The sequence below is a fragment of the Heteronotia binoei genome, chromosome 4 (genome assembly GCF_032191835.1).
Source record: "Heteronotia binoei isolate CCM8104 ecotype False Entrance Well chromosome 4, APGP_CSIRO_Hbin_v1, whole genome shotgun sequence".
Taxonomy (NCBI): domain Eukaryota; kingdom Metazoa; phylum Chordata; class Lepidosauria; order Squamata; family Gekkonidae; genus Heteronotia; species Heteronotia binoei.
In genome coordinates, this window is record NC_083226.1 from 186,455,941 (window position 1) to 186,474,054 (window position 18,114).

Sequence of the window (18,114 nt, forward strand, 5' to 3'; positions counted from 1 at the left end):
GAAGCCCTGTTGGATCAGGCCAATGGCCCATCCAGTCCAACACTCTGTGTCACATAAGAACATAAGAGAAGCCCTGTTGGATCAGGCCAATGGCCCATCCAGTCCAGCACTCTGTGTCACATAAGAACATAAGAGAAGCCCTGTTGGGTCAGGCCAATGGCCCATCAAGTCAAACACTCTGTGTCACACAGCGGCCAAAAATTTTTTTATAAAATATAAAAATGATATATATATATAAAATATAAACCTCTATCATGTCACCCCGCAGTCGACGTTTCTCCAAGCTAAAGAGCCCCAAGCGTTTTAAGCTTTCTTCATAGGGAAAGTGTTCCAAACCTTTAATAATTCTAGTTGCCCTGATGCTGTAATGTCCTTTTTGAGGTGTGGTGACCAGACTTGTACACAGTATTCCAAATGAGACCGCACCATCGATTTATACAGGGCCATTATGATACTGGCTGATTTGTTTTCAATTCCGTTCCTAATAATTCCCAGCATGGCGTTGGCCTTTTTTATTGCAAACGCACACTGTCTTGACATTTTCGGTGAGTTATCTACCATGACCCCAAGATCTCTCTCTTGGTCAGTCTCTGCCAGGTCACACCCCATCAACTTGTATTTGTAGCTGGGATTCTTGGCCCCAATGTGCATTACTTTGCACTTGGCCACATTGAACCGCATCTGCCACGTTGACGCCCACTCACCCAGCCTCAACAGATCCCTTTGGAGTTCCTCACAATCCTCTCTGGTTCTCACCACCCTGAACAATTTAGTGTCATCCGCAAACTTGGCTGCTTCACTGCTCACTCCCAACTCCAAATCATTTACAAACAAGTTAAAGTGCATGGGACCCAGTACTGAGCCCTGTGGCACCCCACTGCTTACGTCCTCCACTGTGAAGACTGCCCGTTTATACTCACTCTCTGCTTCCTATTAATCTCTTCCCTGCTCATGGCCAGAGGTGTCTGGCCTGGGAGGCCATCAGTATTTCTAAAGCGTGTGTGTGTGTGTGTGTGTGTGTGTGCAGTTGGATGTCCCCCTTCCTGCCTGTTCTCTGCTGAGGGGCAGCAAAAACTCCTTAAGCGGAAGGTGGAGGTCTTGTGCGGTCCAAACCTCCAGCGTATAGTGCACTTCTCCACCCGGCCCCCCAGCTGACCTGCCTTCCCCACCGTGGCAGTCCCTGCCTCAGGGAGGCTGGTGGAGGAGAGACTTTGCACTCACGTTTCTGTTTCCCCCCCAGTGAGGGTGGCGAGAAGGAGCCCCTGGCCGTGGTGGGCTCCCCGTACTGGATGGCCCCTGAGGTTCTGCGTGGGGAGCTGTACAATGAGAAGGTAAGGGGGTGGGAGGGGGCAGGCTGTGTTGTGGGGTGATGGGTGCAAGATGTGCTCTTCTGCTGCCTCCGTCTGCTGCAAGGGGCAGGAAGCTGGGCTTGCAGAGGAGGGCCCAGGTGTGGCCTCCAACTTGCTCTCCAGATAGAGGGGCCTCTTTCCCCTGTTTGCCGTGTAATGATGAGGAGCGGCGGACTGTAATCTGGGAGAACCGGATCTGATTCCCCACTCCTCCTCCACATGCAGCTGCTGAGTGATCTTTGGTCAGTCACAGTCCACTCAGAGCTCTCTCAGCCCTACCTACCTCACAGGGTGCCTGGTATGGGGAGAGGAAGGGAAAGGATCTTGGAAGCCCCTCTGAGGCTCTTTTGGTTAGTGAAGGGCAGGGTATAAATGCAATCTTTTCTTCTTCTCCTCCTCCTCCTCTGCTCTGGCTAGGCTGACGTCTTTGCGTACGGCATCATCCTCTGTGAGATCTTGGCCCGGGTGCCAGCTGACCCCGACTACTTGCCCCGCACTGAGGTAAGACCCTCTTCCACGGCCCTGACTGTCTCTGGCACAGCCCCCTCCCTGCCTTGTATGATGAAGCTGAGAGTTCCACAATGAAGAATGAGATAACAGCAAAAAATGTGGAAAAACAACGAAAGAATTCTGGAAACGCTTAACAATTCAACAATATATATTCAATGGAAATTCAGCACTGTTACAATACAATTCATTACACTTCTACAAAAATTCATATCACACTAATGCAATGTGCAAAGACAGAATTAGAGTTCCTAAAAAGACTCTCTGCTTGTGTGTGTCAATTTCTTGATTTTAAAGCTCTCATAAGCATTCACCCGACTCTTCGGGAAGAAAAAAGTGCTAGTGCGGTCCGAATTTCAAATGCCGATGATTTAAGTTCTGGATATTCTTTCTTTGATCTTGCAGATGTTAAATTGAAACTTTCATCAATTGTGAAATCGTTGAAAATAGTGGGTCAAAATAAGCCTCAACAGTAAAGCTGCCTGTAATACTGTTTCAGATTCCTTTGTCTTAGAGACTCTTCCCACATTAGAGTTTTCTCCGGAGCTAGTGCTGTAAGAAGTGTTTCGTTGGATGATGGAATGTGGGAAGAGTCTCTAAGACAAAGGAATCTGAAACAGTATTACAGGCAGCTTTACTGTTGAGGCTTATTTTGATCCACTATTTTCAACAATTTCACGATTGATGAAGGTTTCGATTTAACATTTGCAAGATTGAAGAAAGAATTCCCAGAACTTAAATCATCTGTATTTGAAATTCGGACCGCACTAGCGCTGTATTCTTCCCACGGAGCCGGGTGAATGTCTATGAGAGCTGAAGGACGCAGCTTCCTTCCCCAGCAGAGAGGTAGTTGCTGCTTGTGGAGTGGGCAGACTTGACCGGTGGTTGACCTTGGGGAGGTTCTTGTCTGCCGAGGCAGGAGAGGGGAGGCAGGCTGGCTGTCGGGAAGAGATCCGACCAGATTTGTTCTGGTGCAGGTTAGATGTTCTGGAGCCCTCTTGAGTCCAATGGGGAATGGTCAGAAGAGGCCCTAAGAAAGACTGATGTAATTGGGGGTGGGGGGAGCCCCTGCTTGCTCGGAAGCCCCACAGGCCTGGTGGAGGCCCGGGTTACGCAGCAGAGCTGTTAAGGCACCACAGCCGAGCATTGGTGACCTTGTGGTGGTTGCTGGTTCCTGCAGCCTGCGGATTTTCTCATCTAGGCAGAGTGCCCGGGGGTGTTGCGCATGCTCTTGCCCCGTTGGAGGATCCGTGCGTGGAATGTGCTGATGCGGACAGAGAGAGAGCAGGGCTGGGGAGGGGGCATGAGAGTTCCCCAGGGCAATCCCCTCCTGTGTTATGGGTCCCCCTACAGCGTTCTGTGTTGCCTTTGAACGTGGCACATTCTCATGAACACGCAGGAAGTGAAGTGGCCTTCTGCTGAATCAGTTTTTAAAAGTTTTATTGGTTTCAAGAAATTGGGGGTAGGGAATAGGGAAGATAGAGAATAAAAGTACATATTAAACTTATTCTGCATAAAAAAATACTTTCAAAGAATATAAGTCTTGGACTTGGTGGGAAAAATTCTGGAAAATTCTGGACTTCTTGTCCCGGCTGTTGGCTGGGAAATCTAAGGAAGAAGCAAGAAAATACTGGATGAAATTTTATGCCTGGCTAGATACTCAAGACTCTTAAGATTCTCTGGTGTGAACTTATTTCTTCTTTTTCCCTGTATTTTGTGTCACCAGATTGCCTTTATTGGAATTGTCAAAACCAACAGATATCTTAACAAAAAGATTCATAACATAAGATATCAAAATGTTGATGATGCATAGCTTAGAGACAATAATATGTGACAATTTATGTATTTTAAGAAAGTATTGCAGATGTAGACTTATATTCCTTCTACTGAATCAGACCCCCCCTCGGTCCATCAAGATCAGCCGACTCAGACTGGCAGCGGCTCTCCAGGATCCCAGGCAGAGAAAAGGCCTTCCCCATCCCCTCCTGCCCGGACCTTTTAACTGGAGATGCTCCTGGAGATTAAACCGGGGACCTTCTGCAGGCCAAGCAGAGGCTCTACATCTAAGCCACAGTGGCCCCTCCCTAATAGTTATACACATGAAGTTGCCTCAGACTGACTCAGACCAGCCCCCCCCCCCCCCCCGCCCTTGGTGCATGAAGGCTGGCCTCGTCCACTCAGACTGGCAGCGGCTCTCCAGGGTCCCAGGCAGATAAAAGGTCTTCCCCATCCCCTCCTGCCTGGTTTTTTGTAGCTGGAGCTGCCGGGGATTGAACCTGGGACCTTATGCAGGCCAAGAGGATGCTCTGCCACGGAGCCGCAGCCCCTCCCTTCCCCCTATCATATCCGTGTCCTGAGCCGTTTGCAAGCCTCTTTTGGTGGGCATGGCAGTGCCCTCCTGGGAGAATAAAAGATACCACTGGGAAGTGCTTTGCCCAAGGAATCCTCCCCAGTCAAGGGGCCTTGGTGTAAGAACGGGAGAGCAGCCAGCTGAATCCACCCCCTGGCCCATCTAGCTCACCACCCAGCTCCACGCAGCAGCCAAGCAAGCAGGCCCCAGAGCCCGAGGCCTGGCCTGGCCTGCCCTCCCCCTCCTGGGATACGGAGGCTTCCTGCTTGCCTGTGGCGACTCCCTTTAGTCTGGATGGCTCGCCTCCTCCACCTCCTCCACGCATCTGCCTCTCCCTCCTTGAAACCTGTCTGTGCTCATGGCCATTGCTAACTTGACCAGCAGTGAATTCCATGATTTACTTCTTGAGTAAAGACGTATTTCCTTTTTTCTGTCCTGATCCTATTTGCCAACAATGTCATTAAGTGCCCCTGCATTCTAGTATTATGGGAGGGCTTCTAGTGTCCTGGCCCCACTGGTGGACCTCCTGATGGCACCTGGGCTTCTTTGGCCACTGTGTGACACAGAGTGTTGGACTGGATGGACCACTGGCCTGATCCAACAGGGCTTCCCTTATGTTCTTATGTCTGGGGCAGTGATGATCTGTATTCCTGGTGCTTGGGGGAGCACAGTGGGAGGGTTTCTAGTGTCCTAGCCCCACTGGTGGACTTCCTGATGGCCCCTGGGTTTTTTGGCCACTGTGTGACACAGAGTGTTGGCCTGATCCAACAGGGCTTCTCTTAGGTTCTGTTGCCCTGTGAAATATTACACCATGTTCAGAATGCAGGGCACGCATTGCTCTGTGCAAGGCACAACAGTATTGGCTGTTTTATTTCCAGGCCTTTCCCCAATAATGCCTAGCATGAGTTTGCCTTTTTCACTGCTGTTGGCATTTCCACCCAGCTTTCCACCGTAACCGCGAGATCTTTTCCCCTCTCGGCCTCAGGCAGTTCAGACTCCATCAACGTATATGTGAAGTCCGGGTTTTGTGTTCCAGGGTGTGTTGCCTTACACTTCCCAACAGTTAGCTTCACTTGCCGCGTGGTTACCTCCCCATGCAATGTAGAGAGCTTGTCCCCAGAGCTCTTCGCAAGTCAGCCTTGGCTTTCTTCACCATCCTGGATACTTTGGGACCATCTGCAAATTTGGCCCCAACACTCACCCCTCATTCCAGATCCCTGATTAGATAGTCCTGGCCCCAAGAGCAATCTTTTTGGGACCCCACTCCATTGTGGGAAGTGTTCCTCCTCTTTGTTTCCTGTCCTTTAACCAGTTTTTAATCCACAAGGAAACCTGCCCTCTTCTCCCTTGGCTGCTCGGTTGACTCACGAGGAGTCTTGGGCGAGGCACCTTCTCAGAAGCCTGTGGAAAGACCAGCCCTCTCCACCTGCTTGTTAACTCCTCAAAGAACACCCAGGCATGGAGGGGGTGGGGGGCAGGGCTTTTCTTAGGATTATTTGCAATGGGAAGGGATGGTCAAGCTGCCAACCAAACGCCCCACCCCCAGTGAAGTGAGATGGTTTATATGCTTCATCGGGAGAGATTTGGGCTTTGGCTGATGGCTGGCAGGAGGTCGTGGTGTGCAAGTCCTCTGTTAATTCCCTGCCTTATAGGGTGTGTGCGTGTGTGTGTTTTTGTGCGCGCAAAGAGCTCCTGGCTTGTCAGTTGGCACGGCAGCTGCTGCCTGCTCGCCCGGCCTGGCACGGAGCCATGGCCTCGTTAGTGCAGTCTGGCTACCTCTTAATAGTACGTTGGCATGCAGGGCAGTGCTGGCATTTCCAGAATGACTGGGGACAGACCCCGGAGCCTCTGGGTGGTGCAGCAGTTGAAGTGTCAACCTCTGACCCAAGAGATCTGTGTTCAGATCTTGCTCAGCCAGGAACCTCCCCTCCCAGCCACACAGACAGCCCTCTTGGGGTTTTTGCAGACAGAATAAGGAAGTGGGGGCCTTGGAGGCAGGAAGGGGTGAGCTTGTCCAGGAGGCCAGCTGTGAGGAGAGGGCAGGCCAAGGGGGGGGGGGGATGCTTCTGGGCCCTGCTCCTTCCAGGGGGTCCCATAACCTGAGAACCACAGCATATTATTGGAACTGTCTGGGGCAGTGATGCTCTGTATTCTTGGTGCTTGGGAGGGGCAAAGTGGAAGGGCTTCTAGCCACACTTGTGAACCTCCTTTCTTTTTTGGCCCCTGTGTGACAGGCAGAGTGTTGGACTGGATGGGCCACTGGCCTGACCCAACAGGGCTTCTCTTATGTTCTTATGTTGTGTGCCATCATTTATTAGGACCCCCACAGTGAAACTTAGAAGGGGGCAAGATTTCAGCTTCCCCAGAACGCTTCATCAGCTGTTACAAAATAAAAGGGGGGGGGGGATATTCGGGCTGTGATGTTGAAGACCTTTTCTTGCCAGTATGAGGCGGATGTTCTTTGGGCTGGACTAGATGACCGTGGAGGTCCCTTCCAACTCTATGATTCTGGCAGGCGAGAGAAGACACCTGGGCAGCAGGCAAGGCCTGAAGAGGCAGCCCCCCTTAATCTGCTTCTGCTGAGGGGGTGCCACCATGTGGCCACCGTGGGCATTGCAGAGATGGCCATTTTATGGGGAGAGACACGCTGGCCCAGGTTCGTGCAGCCTCATGAGGTATAGGGCTTGGCTTTATTTGTCTTGCCTGCAGAGGGTTTGTAAATGGCCTGAATGGACAATGCTTACTGCCGGGGGACTGGCTCAGCCTGAGGCGGAGCTTCCTGTGTGGCCCCGTGGGCCCAGGCTTTTGTTTCAGGTTTCTGCAATCCAGACAGGCTGCCCAATTGGCCTGAAACAACAGAGCAAAGTTTGACGCCTTCCAGACTAAGCCCAGCTGAATTCTGGGTGGGAGCTTTGTGTGTGTGCAACACAAGGGAGCTTCTGCCCAGAATGGAGCCGGTTGGTCTTCCAGGGGCCGGACTGGACTCCCAGCTGCTTCTGCAATCCAGACTCGGTTTCTTTTTGGTCACTGCATATCCCATCGTGTTGGCTACACGGACTGACACGGTGCCTGGGTGAGAATGGCACGTTATAGAAGAGGCTAAATAAATCATGGACAGACCCGCCGCTGTGCAGATTTGGCCCCTCTCCTCTTCGCACCTACGAGACCACGGCCGTGGCTGCATCCTGGATTGAGCGGCCTCTTACCGTCAGTGCCTGCATCCCGGCCTGGCCCTCGCCAGCCTTCACCCTCCTCTATCCCCCCCCCCTTCTCTGCTGCAGGACTTTGGGCTGGATGCGGCTGCCTTCTGCACCCTGGTGGGAGCTGACTGCCCGGCGCCTTTCCTCCAGTTGGCTTTTCATTGCTGCAGCGTAAGTTCTCCCCGCTTTGGGTGGATGGGGGCTTGCTTTGTAGCCAGAGATACTCGGATGAGACCCCACCCCCCACCCAAGGGTCCAGACCACCTCACCCCAGGAGCTTTTGCCACCTGATGCCTCAGGCTGCCGGAAGAACTCCTTTTCCTGCCTCTTCTGGCACCATCTGTGATGCCTCCCATAATCCCACCTGCTCCAGGAGCCCAGAAGACCACCCAGGTGGGCAGAATGAAAGTGTGGCTGCAGTTCAGCCAAGGGCACCATTGGGTGTTCCTGACCGTTAGAGCGGTTCCTCAAGCTTCCTCCTTGGGAGGGGGCGGGCTCTCAGAGGCTAGAGGCTAGATCTTCATCTGACAGCAATGAGGATCCTGTGAATTTAGGGGGAGGTGTTTGGGAGTTTCCTGCATTGTGCAGGGGGTTGGACTAGATGACCCTGGAGGTCCCTTCCAACTCTATGATTCCAACAGGCTTCCTCCTTGGGAGGTGGTGGGCTCTCCTTCCTTGGAGGCTTTTCAACAGAGGCTAGATGGCCATCTGACAGCAATGAAGATCCTGTGAATTTAGGGGGAGGTGTTTGTGAGTTTCCTGCATTGTGCAGGGGGTTGGACTAGATGACCCTGGAGGACCCTTCCAACTCTAGGATTCTAGGATTCTATGTTTAGAAAGCTACTTTTTTGTGAAAAATAAATCAGAAATTGGCACATCCTTGGAAAATGGCAGAAAGCAGGAGATGGAAGTCGTTGATGAACCATGGGTGCTTCATGCCTTCCTCTCCTGCCTACTGGCCAGAGTCTCCCCAGACAGAGCGCCAGGCTCCTGGTCCTCAGATGTCTTCTCTGTCCTGCTTCATGGGTTCAGCCATGCTGGCTTTCCCCACCCCCACCCCTGGAGCGCCTGGCCTTTGTGGCCACCAGACTGTGCCCAGCTCAGCGCGTCTGATGAGAGCCAAATGTTGGCTTCTGCAGGACTGAAATGCAGCCTTTTTGTTAGCTGCAAAGAAGAACGTTGTCGCTAGTGAGAGACAGAGAGCCCGCCTCAGAGAGTGAAGCCTCTGGGAGAGACTGGACCCCCCCCCCCCCCGTGGGCTTTAAGTGGGGGGAGGTTTTCCAGCAACACCTTTTGCCCGGTCAGTGGGTGACCAGTGGGTGGGGAGGGGCTCTGGGGCACCACTGAGGGGCTGAGACAGGCGCGATTTGGCATCTGGGAGAGGGGAGAGGAGGGCTTCTGCGGCAGACCTGCCAGAGGAGGTTTTGAAAGACGTGGGTCACTGAGGGTGGCAAGCTGTTGGGAAGGAAGAGCCGTTTCCTGAAGCGAAATGAGGTTGCCTGATGCCCTCTCCAAACTGGAGAGCCAGTTTGGTGTAGTGGTTAAATGTGCGAACTCTTATCTGGGAGAACCGGGTTTGATTCCCCACTCCTCCATTTACACCTGCTAGCATGGTCTTGGGTCAGCCATAGCTCTCAGAGGAGTTGTCCTTGAAAGGGCAGCTGCTGTGAGCGCTCTCTCAGCCCCACCCACCTCACAAGGTGTCTGTTGTGGGGGAGGAAGGGAAAGGAGATTGTGAGCCGCTCTGAGACTCTTCGGAGTGGAGGGCGGGATATAAATCCAATATCTTCATCTACCTCACAGGGTGTCTGTTGTGGGGGAGGAAGGGAACGGAGGGGGGCCCAGGGGGGGGGGATAGTGTCATGGGTGCTGGGGACCCTGTAGAGGAAGTTGAGCCTGCAGCAGAAACTGTGCCCCTGCCACCTGCACCAGTGCCCCTGCCTCCTGCTGGAGAAGATCCCAGCCCCCCTGCCTCGCCCTCTCGGGTGGCGCGTGTGCGTGACCGCCTCCGTCAGGACCTCAGGGATCGGAGGAGGGCGGCACGCTCACAAGCAAGACGCTCCCTGAGCCCTGAGTTTTGAGAGGATTCTGGCCCTTCTAAGAGCAAGGATGCTTGAGTTGCAACAGGATCCTGGCTGCCTCTCTGAGCCAGCAATTAGCCGAAATGGGCAACAGCCAGCAGAGGGCTATATAGCTGTAGGCTTTGGGAGGAGGCTTTGTGGAAGCAACTAGTCATCTACCTGACGTCCTAGCATCCACTTCGGCTTTTGACTTTGGACCTCCTGACCTTGGCTTGACTTCTGGACCCCCTGACTACGGCTTCTGAACCTCTGACCTACGATACCTGGACAACGATTTGGCTTTGGCACCTTGGACACTCTTGCTCACCGGTTACAGACCTTGGACTGCCCCTGGACTTCGCCTGGCCTGGCCCCAGCTCGTGACAGATTGCTTCCACCCACACAAACACCCATTCCACAGGATGGATGCTGAAGCAAGTGGAACCGCAGGACTACTGGCTGCCCTCCAAGCCCAGGTACAGCAGCTGACATAGGCAGTAGTGCACTTGCAGCAACAGCCTGCAGCCAGTGCTCCAGCCAAGTGCCCAGTTCCCCCACCTGACAGATTTGGGGGTGCTGTGGAAGAATTTCCTGCGTTCCTGGCACAGTGTCAGCTGTACTTTGAACTAAGAGCACGGGACTTCCCCAATGACAAGACGAAGGTGTGTTTTATCATTAGTCTGTTAAAGGGGCAGGCGGCCAAGTGGGCCACACCCCTACTGGTTGGGTCCTCTCCCCTACTGACTGATTACCAGGGGTTTGAGGCCCACCTGTCTGCTGCCTTCTCCAACCCAGTCCAAGCAGCCACAGCCAACCGGAAAATCAGGGCCCTGAAACAAGGCCAGTCCTCGGTGGCTCAGTATGCCACCGAATTCAAGCTCCTGGCCCAAGACTTGGCGTGGAATGAGGCTGCTCAGATGGACCAGTTTACCGAGGGGTTGGCAGAGAAAGTCCTGGACGAACTGGCCAGGGTGGAGCGGCCCCCCACGCTCCAGGAACTTATCACCCTCTGCCTCCGCATCGATGGCCGCCTGGAAAGTTGCCGCCAAGCCAAGACCCGAGGGCGCCAGCTCCCTGCGCCATGCCACTTGGCTCCTCTCCCATCCCCAGCTAGTACCAGAGACGAGGGTGAGCCTATGCAGCTTGGAGCTGCTCGACCCCGCCTGACTCCAGAAGAAAAGGCCAGACGCCGCACGCAGAACCTGTGCCTCTACTGCGGCACGGCAGGCCACTATGCCTCTGGCTGCCCTGCTAAACATCGAATACCCAGACCTACATTGCCACCGCCGCCAAAAGGCCAGCCCCAGGCGTAAGTGGACCCTCCAGCCTGGGGCGACTAGCTGGGTCCTCCGAACAACAGGCTGATACCCCGGGCCCGTTCCTGCTACCAGTCAAACTCCATCTGCCCGATGGACGCTGGCTGTTCGTGTATGCCATGCTGGACTCGGGAGCGGCCCACTGTTTCGTAGATGCCGCCTTTGTAAAGCAGCACCAGATCCCAGTGCAGCCAAAAGAGATTCCGACGCTGGTGGAGGCTATTGACGGGCGCCTCCTCCGTTCTGGCCCCGTCACCCAGGAGACCTGTCCCATCACCTTCCACGTCCAGCAGCACCAAGAACAGCTGCAGTTTGATGTCGCCCGCATGCCTCGCTTCCCGCTGATTCTAGGCCTTTCCTGGCTGAAGCTGCACAACCCCATCGTGGACTGGGCTCAGCAAGAACTACGCTTCCGAGACCCATGCCCCCATCTGACTCCTCCCACCACTCTAGCAGCCGGCATCCCGAGTGGTGGTCCTCAGCTCCCTCAGAAGTATGCAGATTTCGCCGATGTCTTTGAAGAGACAGGAGCAGATCAGCTTCCCCCTCACCGACCCTATGACTGTGCCATTGATTTGGTACCTGGGGCACCACTCCCGGTGGGGCGTCTGTACCCAATGTCGGAGCCTGAGTTGGCAGCTTTGCGAGACTACCTGGACAAGAACCTGAAGCGCGGATTCATCCGACCCTCAACTTCTCCCCTGTCTGCTCCAGTCCTCTTCGTGAAGAAGAAAAGCGGGGAGCTCCGGCTGTGCAATGACTACCGGGCCCTGAACAAGATCACCATCCGCGACCGGTACCCTCTACCACTGATCCCTGAACTCTTGGATCGTTTAAAGGGGGCCCAAATCTACACCAAGCTGGACCTCCGCGGAGCGTACAATTTGGTGCGCATACGGCCCGGAGACGAATGGAAGACCGCGTTTGGGACCCGATACGGGCAGTACGAGCACCTGGTGATGCCCTTCGGATTGACCAACGCCCCCGCTGTCTTCCAGAGGTTCATGAATGATGTATTCCGGGACCTGCTCGACCGCTTCGCGATCATATACCTGGATGACATTCTAATTTACTCCCGCAATCCTGCCCAGCATGCCGAGCACGTCCGCCAGGTCCTACAGCGCCTACGAGCCCATGGCCTCTACGCCAAGCTGGAGAAGTGCGACTTTGACCTGCGCTCCGTCGAGTTCCTTGGTCACATTGTGTCACCACAGGGAATCCTCATGGACCCGAAAAAGGTGGAAGCGGTCCTGACCTGGCAGGCCCCTCAGAATCGCAAAGACCTGCAGCGGTTCCTTGGTTTTGCCAACTACTATCGGCAATTCATCCCAGCCTATGCATCTCTGACAACACCCCTGACTCAACTACTCCGCCCCAAAGAACCTTTCCACTGGTCCCCAGAGGCCGATAACGCTTTCTCCACCCTGAAGACCCGCTTCGCCACCGGGCCACTCCTGAGATACCCCGACCCCCAGCTTCCCTTTACGGTGGAAGCTGATGCCTCCAACGTGGCCCTGGGAGCAGTGCTGTCCCAGCGCGAGGAGCCGTCCCAGCCACTCCAGCCCTGCGCCTATTACTCACGCCAGCTCACTGCGGCAGAGAGGAACTACACCATCTGGGAGAGGGAGTTGCTCGCGATCAAGGTGGCTTTTGAGGTTTGGAGACATTACCTTGAAGGGGCTCGCCACCCTGTCCAAGTGCTCACCGACCACCGGAACTTGGAGCATCTCCAGACCACCCGCCGTCTCAACCAGCGCCAGATCCGGTGGTCCCTATTCTTCTCCCGCTTTGACTTCAAGATCACCTACATCCCCCATACCCAGAACCGGAAAGCCAATGCGCTCTCGCGGAAACCGGAATACGCTCCTGCTTCGACTGAGACCGTGCCTGCTGCTCCCATCCTGCCACCCTCAGTGTTTGCAGCCACCTCCACTTCACCAGCACTCGTGGAGGACATTCGTGCTAGCCAGGCCAATGATCCCTGGGTCCAGCAACACCTCCAGGCACTCCAAGATGGCTCAACAGGCGAGTTCACGACTCGAGGCGGCCTCTTGCTACACCACGAACGCCTCTATGTGCCGCCCGGGCCCTTGCGGGCAGAAGTACTACGCATGACCCACGACGCGTTACCCGCTGGGCACTTTGGACAACATAAGACCACCCACTTGCTGACACGGGAATTCTGGTGGCCACGAGTTCGCTCCGATGTTGCCCGTTATGTCAGCTCCTGTGACGTCTGCCGACGGGCCAAAGACGTCCCAGCCAAACTCTCGGGGTTGTTACAGCCCTTGCCCACACCCTCAGGACCCTGGGATACCATCTCGATGGACTTCATCGCGGAACTTCCACGATCCAAGGGTCAGACGTGCATCTTGGTGGTCGTCGACCTATTTACCAAGATGGCGCACTTCATTCCGTGCCCGAAACTTCCCACAGCTCAGGAGACAGCCCAGCTCTACCTGCAACACATCTTTCGTCTGCACGGACTCCCAGCCCACCTGATCTCAGACCGGGGCCCCCAGTTCTCCTCTCGGTTCTGGCAAGCCCTCCATTCCAGCCTGGGGACTCGAGTGCACCTGTCCTCAGCTTACCACCCACAGACAGATGGTCAGACAGAGCGCACCAATGCCACGCTAGAGCAATATCTCCGCTGTTACACCTGCTACCAGCAGGACGACTGGACCACTCTGTTGCCTCTAGCGGAATTTGCATACAACAATGCGGTCCATTCCTCCACCCAAATGACCCCGTTTGCTGCAACCTACGGGTACCACCCTCGGTTCTTCCCGGCGATCCTGCCACCCACGAATGTCCCTGCCGTTGAGGCCTACCTGCAAGAACTCCGCGCCAGCCAAGACTTGCTCCGAGAGCAGCTACAGCGGGCCAAGGAAGCCTATAAACTAGCTGCGGACCGGAAGAGGCAGGAAGGCCCCCCAATCCAGCCGGGGGATCAGGTGTGGCTCTCAACTCGCTACCTGCGCCGGCCTGGTCGGTCTCACAAGCTGGATGCGCGGTTCATTGGACCCTACCCTGTCTTAGAACAAATAAACCCCGTCGCCTTCAGGCTCCAGTTGCCACCCCACCTCCGCATTCACCCCGTGTTCCATCGCTCCCTCCTTGTTCCAGCTGCACGCCCTGACCCAGCTCGGCCTCCTTCTCCACCGCCACCACCACCAGTGTTGGTGGATGATGAAGAAGAATACGAGGTGCACCAGATCCTGGACTCCCGGTACCATCGTGGAGGCCTCCAGTACCTTGCGGACTGGGAGGGATACGGCCCAGAAGACCGGTCTTGGGAGCCCGTGGACAATCTTCATGCCCCAGACTTGGTGCAACGGTTCCACAACGACCGCCCCGACCTCCCAGGCCCCTCGACGGAGGGGGGCCCAGGGGGGGGGGATAGTGTCATGGGTGCTGGGGACCCTGTAGAGGAAGTTGAGCCTGCAGCAGAAACTGTGCCCCTGCCACCTGCACCAGTGCCCCTGCCTCCTGCTGGAGAAGATCCCAGCCCCCCTGCCTCGCCCTCTCGGGTGGCGCGTGTGCGTGACCGCCTCCGTCAGGACCTCAGGGATCGGAGGAGGGCGGCACGCTCACAAGCAAGACGCTCCCTGAGCCCTGAGTTTTGAGAGGATTCTGGCCCTTCTAAGAGCAAGGATGCTTGAGTTGCAACAGGATCCTGGCTGCCTCTCTGAGCCAGCAATTAGCCGAAATGGGCAACAGCCAGCAGAGGGCTATATAGCTGTAGGCTTTGGGAGGAGGCTTTGTGGAAGCAACTAGTCATCTACCTGACGTCCTAGCATCCACTTCGGCTTTTGACTTTGGACCTCCTGACCTTGGCTTGACTTCTGGACCCCCTGACTACGGCTTCTGAACCTCTGACCTACGATACCTGGACAACGATTTGGCTTTGGCACCTTGGACACTCTTGCTCACCGGTTACAGACCTTGGACTGCCCCTGGACTTCGCCTGGCCTGGCCCCAGCTCGTGACAAGGAGATTGTGAGCCGCTCTGAGACTCTTTGGAGTGGAGGGCGGGATATAAATCCAATATCTTCATCTACCTCACAGGGTGTCTGTTGTGGGGGAGGAAGGTAAAGGAGATTGTGAGCCGCTCTGAGACTCTTCAGAGTGGAGGGCGGGATATAAATCCAATATCTTCTTCTTCTTCTCTGTGGAAAGCGAGCAGGCCTCCCTGAAGCAGCCCTGCATTATAAGGTGGGACAGGCTTTCTTGGCGCTCTTGAGGAATAAAGGCCTGAAGTGGAGCCCGGCATAGAGAGACCCACAGTTGCTGGACTTCATTTAGGAATGTCTTCATTTGGGACTCTGCCCTGACTCTTCCCTTCCAGCGTCTCTGCTGTCTTTGGGGGTGGGGCGGGGGCTCAAGATAGGGTTGTCAAGTCCAATTCAAGAAATATCTGGGGACTTTGGGGGTGGAGCCAGGAGACTGGGGGTGGAGCCATAAGCAAAGGTGTGACAAGCAAAATGGAACTCCAAAGGGAGTTGTGGCCCTCACATTGAAAGGGACCCCACACCTTTTAAATGCCTTGCCTACATTAGAAATAATGAAGGATAGGGACACCTTCTTTTGGGGCTGATAGAATTGGACCCCTTGGTCCAATCGTTTGGAAACTTGGAGAGCATTTTGAGGAGAGTCATCAGATGCTATGCAGAAAATTTGGTGCCTCTACCTCAAAAAGCAGCCACCACAGAGCCCTCGATACCCCAAGATCAATTCCCCATTATACTCTATGAGAATCAATCTCCATAGGGAATAATGGAGTGCCCAGCAGACATTTCCCTCCCCCCCCGTTTCTGGCGACTCTGAAGCGAGGGATTGGCCTCTCTACTCACGAGTTGCTGAACTTCCAACTTCTTCAGAGTAACACAGACGCACCATCCCGAGAGGAAGCCTTTCCAAGCGGAGTCCGAAGCCTGTGGGGGTGGAAAGGCACCTGGGGGCTGTGAGGGTGGGGCTTCCCCCCACCGGCCAGCTGGGAAAGTGGGAGAGACCCCCCCCGGCTGGGACCTGGGGATTGGCAAGCCTAGCTCGAGAGCAGTGGACTTGGGAAGGTCCACAGAGCAGCGTGAAACCCCAGGGAGGGATCAAGTACGGCCCAAAATCTGCTGCCTTCTTGTGTGCAGGGGCCTTGCCCGGGCCCGCTGCTCAGGGATCCCCCCCCCCCCCCACTGCAGGGGGGTTCCGCGGGGTCCCTCTCGTTCTTGGCCTTGGGGCTTTGGGGAGGCACAGAGGGGCGCTTGTGGGTGGAGCCCTCCTTTGTCCCCGGGCCTGGCTGGCCGCTCTGCAGCTGACGCTAAGGGTGTTTCCTCTTCTCCTTCCCCCGCAGATGGAGCCCGCAGCCCGGCCTTCCTTCCTGGAGATCACGCAGCACCTGGAAGCCGTCCTGGAGGAGCAGCGCAAAGCTGGGGACTCCGCCCTCCAGCGCGAGGGGCCCAGCCCCCCCGGGAGCCCCAGCTTGGCCCTGAACGGTACCGTCTCCTGCTGGGCTTATCGGCGGGCAAAGTGGTCCCTTTGGTTCCCTGAGCCCTAAGAGCACAACAAGAGCCCCGCTGGCCCAACCCAGTGGCCTGCTCGGTCCTGTGGCGGTTCCTTCCAGTCGCCATGGCTACTCGCCCCCCTGCCCGCTGGCCGCATCCTCCATGAATCCAAGGCCCTTTGCAGGCCCCCTGGGTGTGGGGCCCTCACTCCACCCTCTGCCAGCGAGCCCCACTTTTCCGTCCCTCCCTGTGGAAAGAACCTTTTCCTTTTGCTTGTCCGGAGTGTCGCGGCCACCAGCTTCCTGCTGGACTTCCGGGGGTGGGAGGAAGGGCTGAGCCGGGAAGGCGCTGAGCTCCCTTTGGGGCAGGGGCTTCCTCTTTCCCCCTCCCCACTCTTTTTCTGTTGGGTGCTGTGGGTGGGGCTGGTCTGGCCGGCTGCCACACAGGCCATTGAGCCTCCCCCTCTCTCTGCACCCAGGCCAAGCAGCAGCTGCAGTGGTCCAGGAGGTGAAGCCCCGCAAGCCTCTGTCGGGCCTGCCCGCCCAGCAGCTCCTCCCGCCAGACCAGCGCCTCTCCCGCAGCCAGTCGGACGTCTTCCCGCCAGGCTCGCCCCGCCTGCCCCGCGCTGCCGCCCCGGAGGCCACCCCGCCGCGGGTCAACCCCTTCTCGCGCCGCCAGGACCTCCAGGGGGGCCGGATCAAGCTCTTCGACACGCCCAGCAAGTCCCTCATCTCGCTGACCTTCGCCCTGCCGCCCCCCTCGCCCTTCCCGCCCCCCGGGGCACCCATCACGCCTGAGCCGGCGGTGGAGGCGCAATGTGACTTCTCCTCTGCGGAGCCTGCGCCCCCCCGGCGCAAGTGCCGCTCGCTGCCCGCCTCCCCAGAGCCCCCTCGCCGAGGGCAGCCGCCCCAGCCCCCCGGCAGCCCCCCCACCTTCCTGGCCCTGGACTGCAGCCGCCTCCCCCCCTCTCCCTCCGGCCCGCCCCTCCGGCCCACGGACTTCTGCCGCGGCCCCGACGGCCCCGCCGCACCCAACGGCACCCCGACCTGCATCCGCACGGACCTCTCCGGCCCCCCGCCCCGCTGCTGGCCCCCCAACGGCCTCCTTGTCGCCAAGGCCCACCAGGGCTGGGGCGGGGGGCTGTCGGAGCTCAGCACGGCCCCCAGCACTGTGGATGGCGGGCAGCCGGAGGAGCAAGTGGTGGCCAGGGGTGGCGCCCCGGACTCGGAGGAGGCCCTGCCTTGCCCCGCCTGCTGCCTCGGCCCCTTCACCTTCAGCCTCGCCTCCGTCTGCCGCCGGCCGGCCGCCAGCGCCCCCCGCTACCGTAGCTTGGGCTGCGAGGCCAAGAGCCTCCTGTGCCCACAGCGCCAGCAGCAGCAGCACAAGGGGGGGCCGCCAGGAGCCGGGCAGGCCGAGCCCAGCCGCAAACTGCCTGAAGCTCAGTCCTAGGGGCCAGCCCGGAAGGCTGCTGCAGGGGCGCCCGGCTTCTGCGAGACCCCCACGCTGGCCCTCCTCGGGGTTTGAGGGGGGTGCTGTGTGGCCTCCGGGGGCCCGCCTGAAAGGTGCTGTTAAAAATGGGGGGGCGGGTGGATGGCACCCCCCCAAATCCTTGCCAGAAGTGCAATAACAGGGCTGGGACTTTTACACGTCTTTGCACACACACACACGCACCTGCTGCTCCCCCCCGCACAGTGCCTCCCCCCCAACTTCCCCCAAAGCAGCCTTCCTCAGGAGGAGGTGGACTCTGAGGCCGGTGGGGAGGGGGCTCCTCAGCAGGGCGGAGTTGCCTTGGCTTGGAGTGGCCCTTTTATTGGGGGAGGCAGAAGGGCTTTGG

At 56.9% G+C, this 18,114-nt stretch overlaps 1 protein-coding gene across 1 annotated transcript in view; it reads left to right on the forward strand.

Annotated features, from left to right (window-relative positions):
• The window catches only part of TESK1 (testis associated actin remodelling kinase 1), a 36,538-nt gene extending 18,809 nt beyond the window's left edge, over positions 1-17,729 (forward strand). Inside the window, exons 6-10 of the mRNA XM_060236476.1 lie at positions 1,241-1,331; positions 1,767-1,850; positions 7,488-7,577; positions 16,130-16,271; positions 16,759-17,729. Coding sequence (XP_060092459.1) covers positions 1,241-1,331; positions 1,767-1,850; positions 7,488-7,577; positions 16,130-16,271; positions 16,759-17,729 — 1,378 coding nt within the window. The remainder of the gene's footprint in view (positions 1-1,240; positions 1,332-1,766; positions 1,851-7,487; positions 7,578-16,129; positions 16,272-16,758) is intronic.
• The last annotated feature ends 385 nt before the right edge of the window (positions 17,730-18,114 follow it).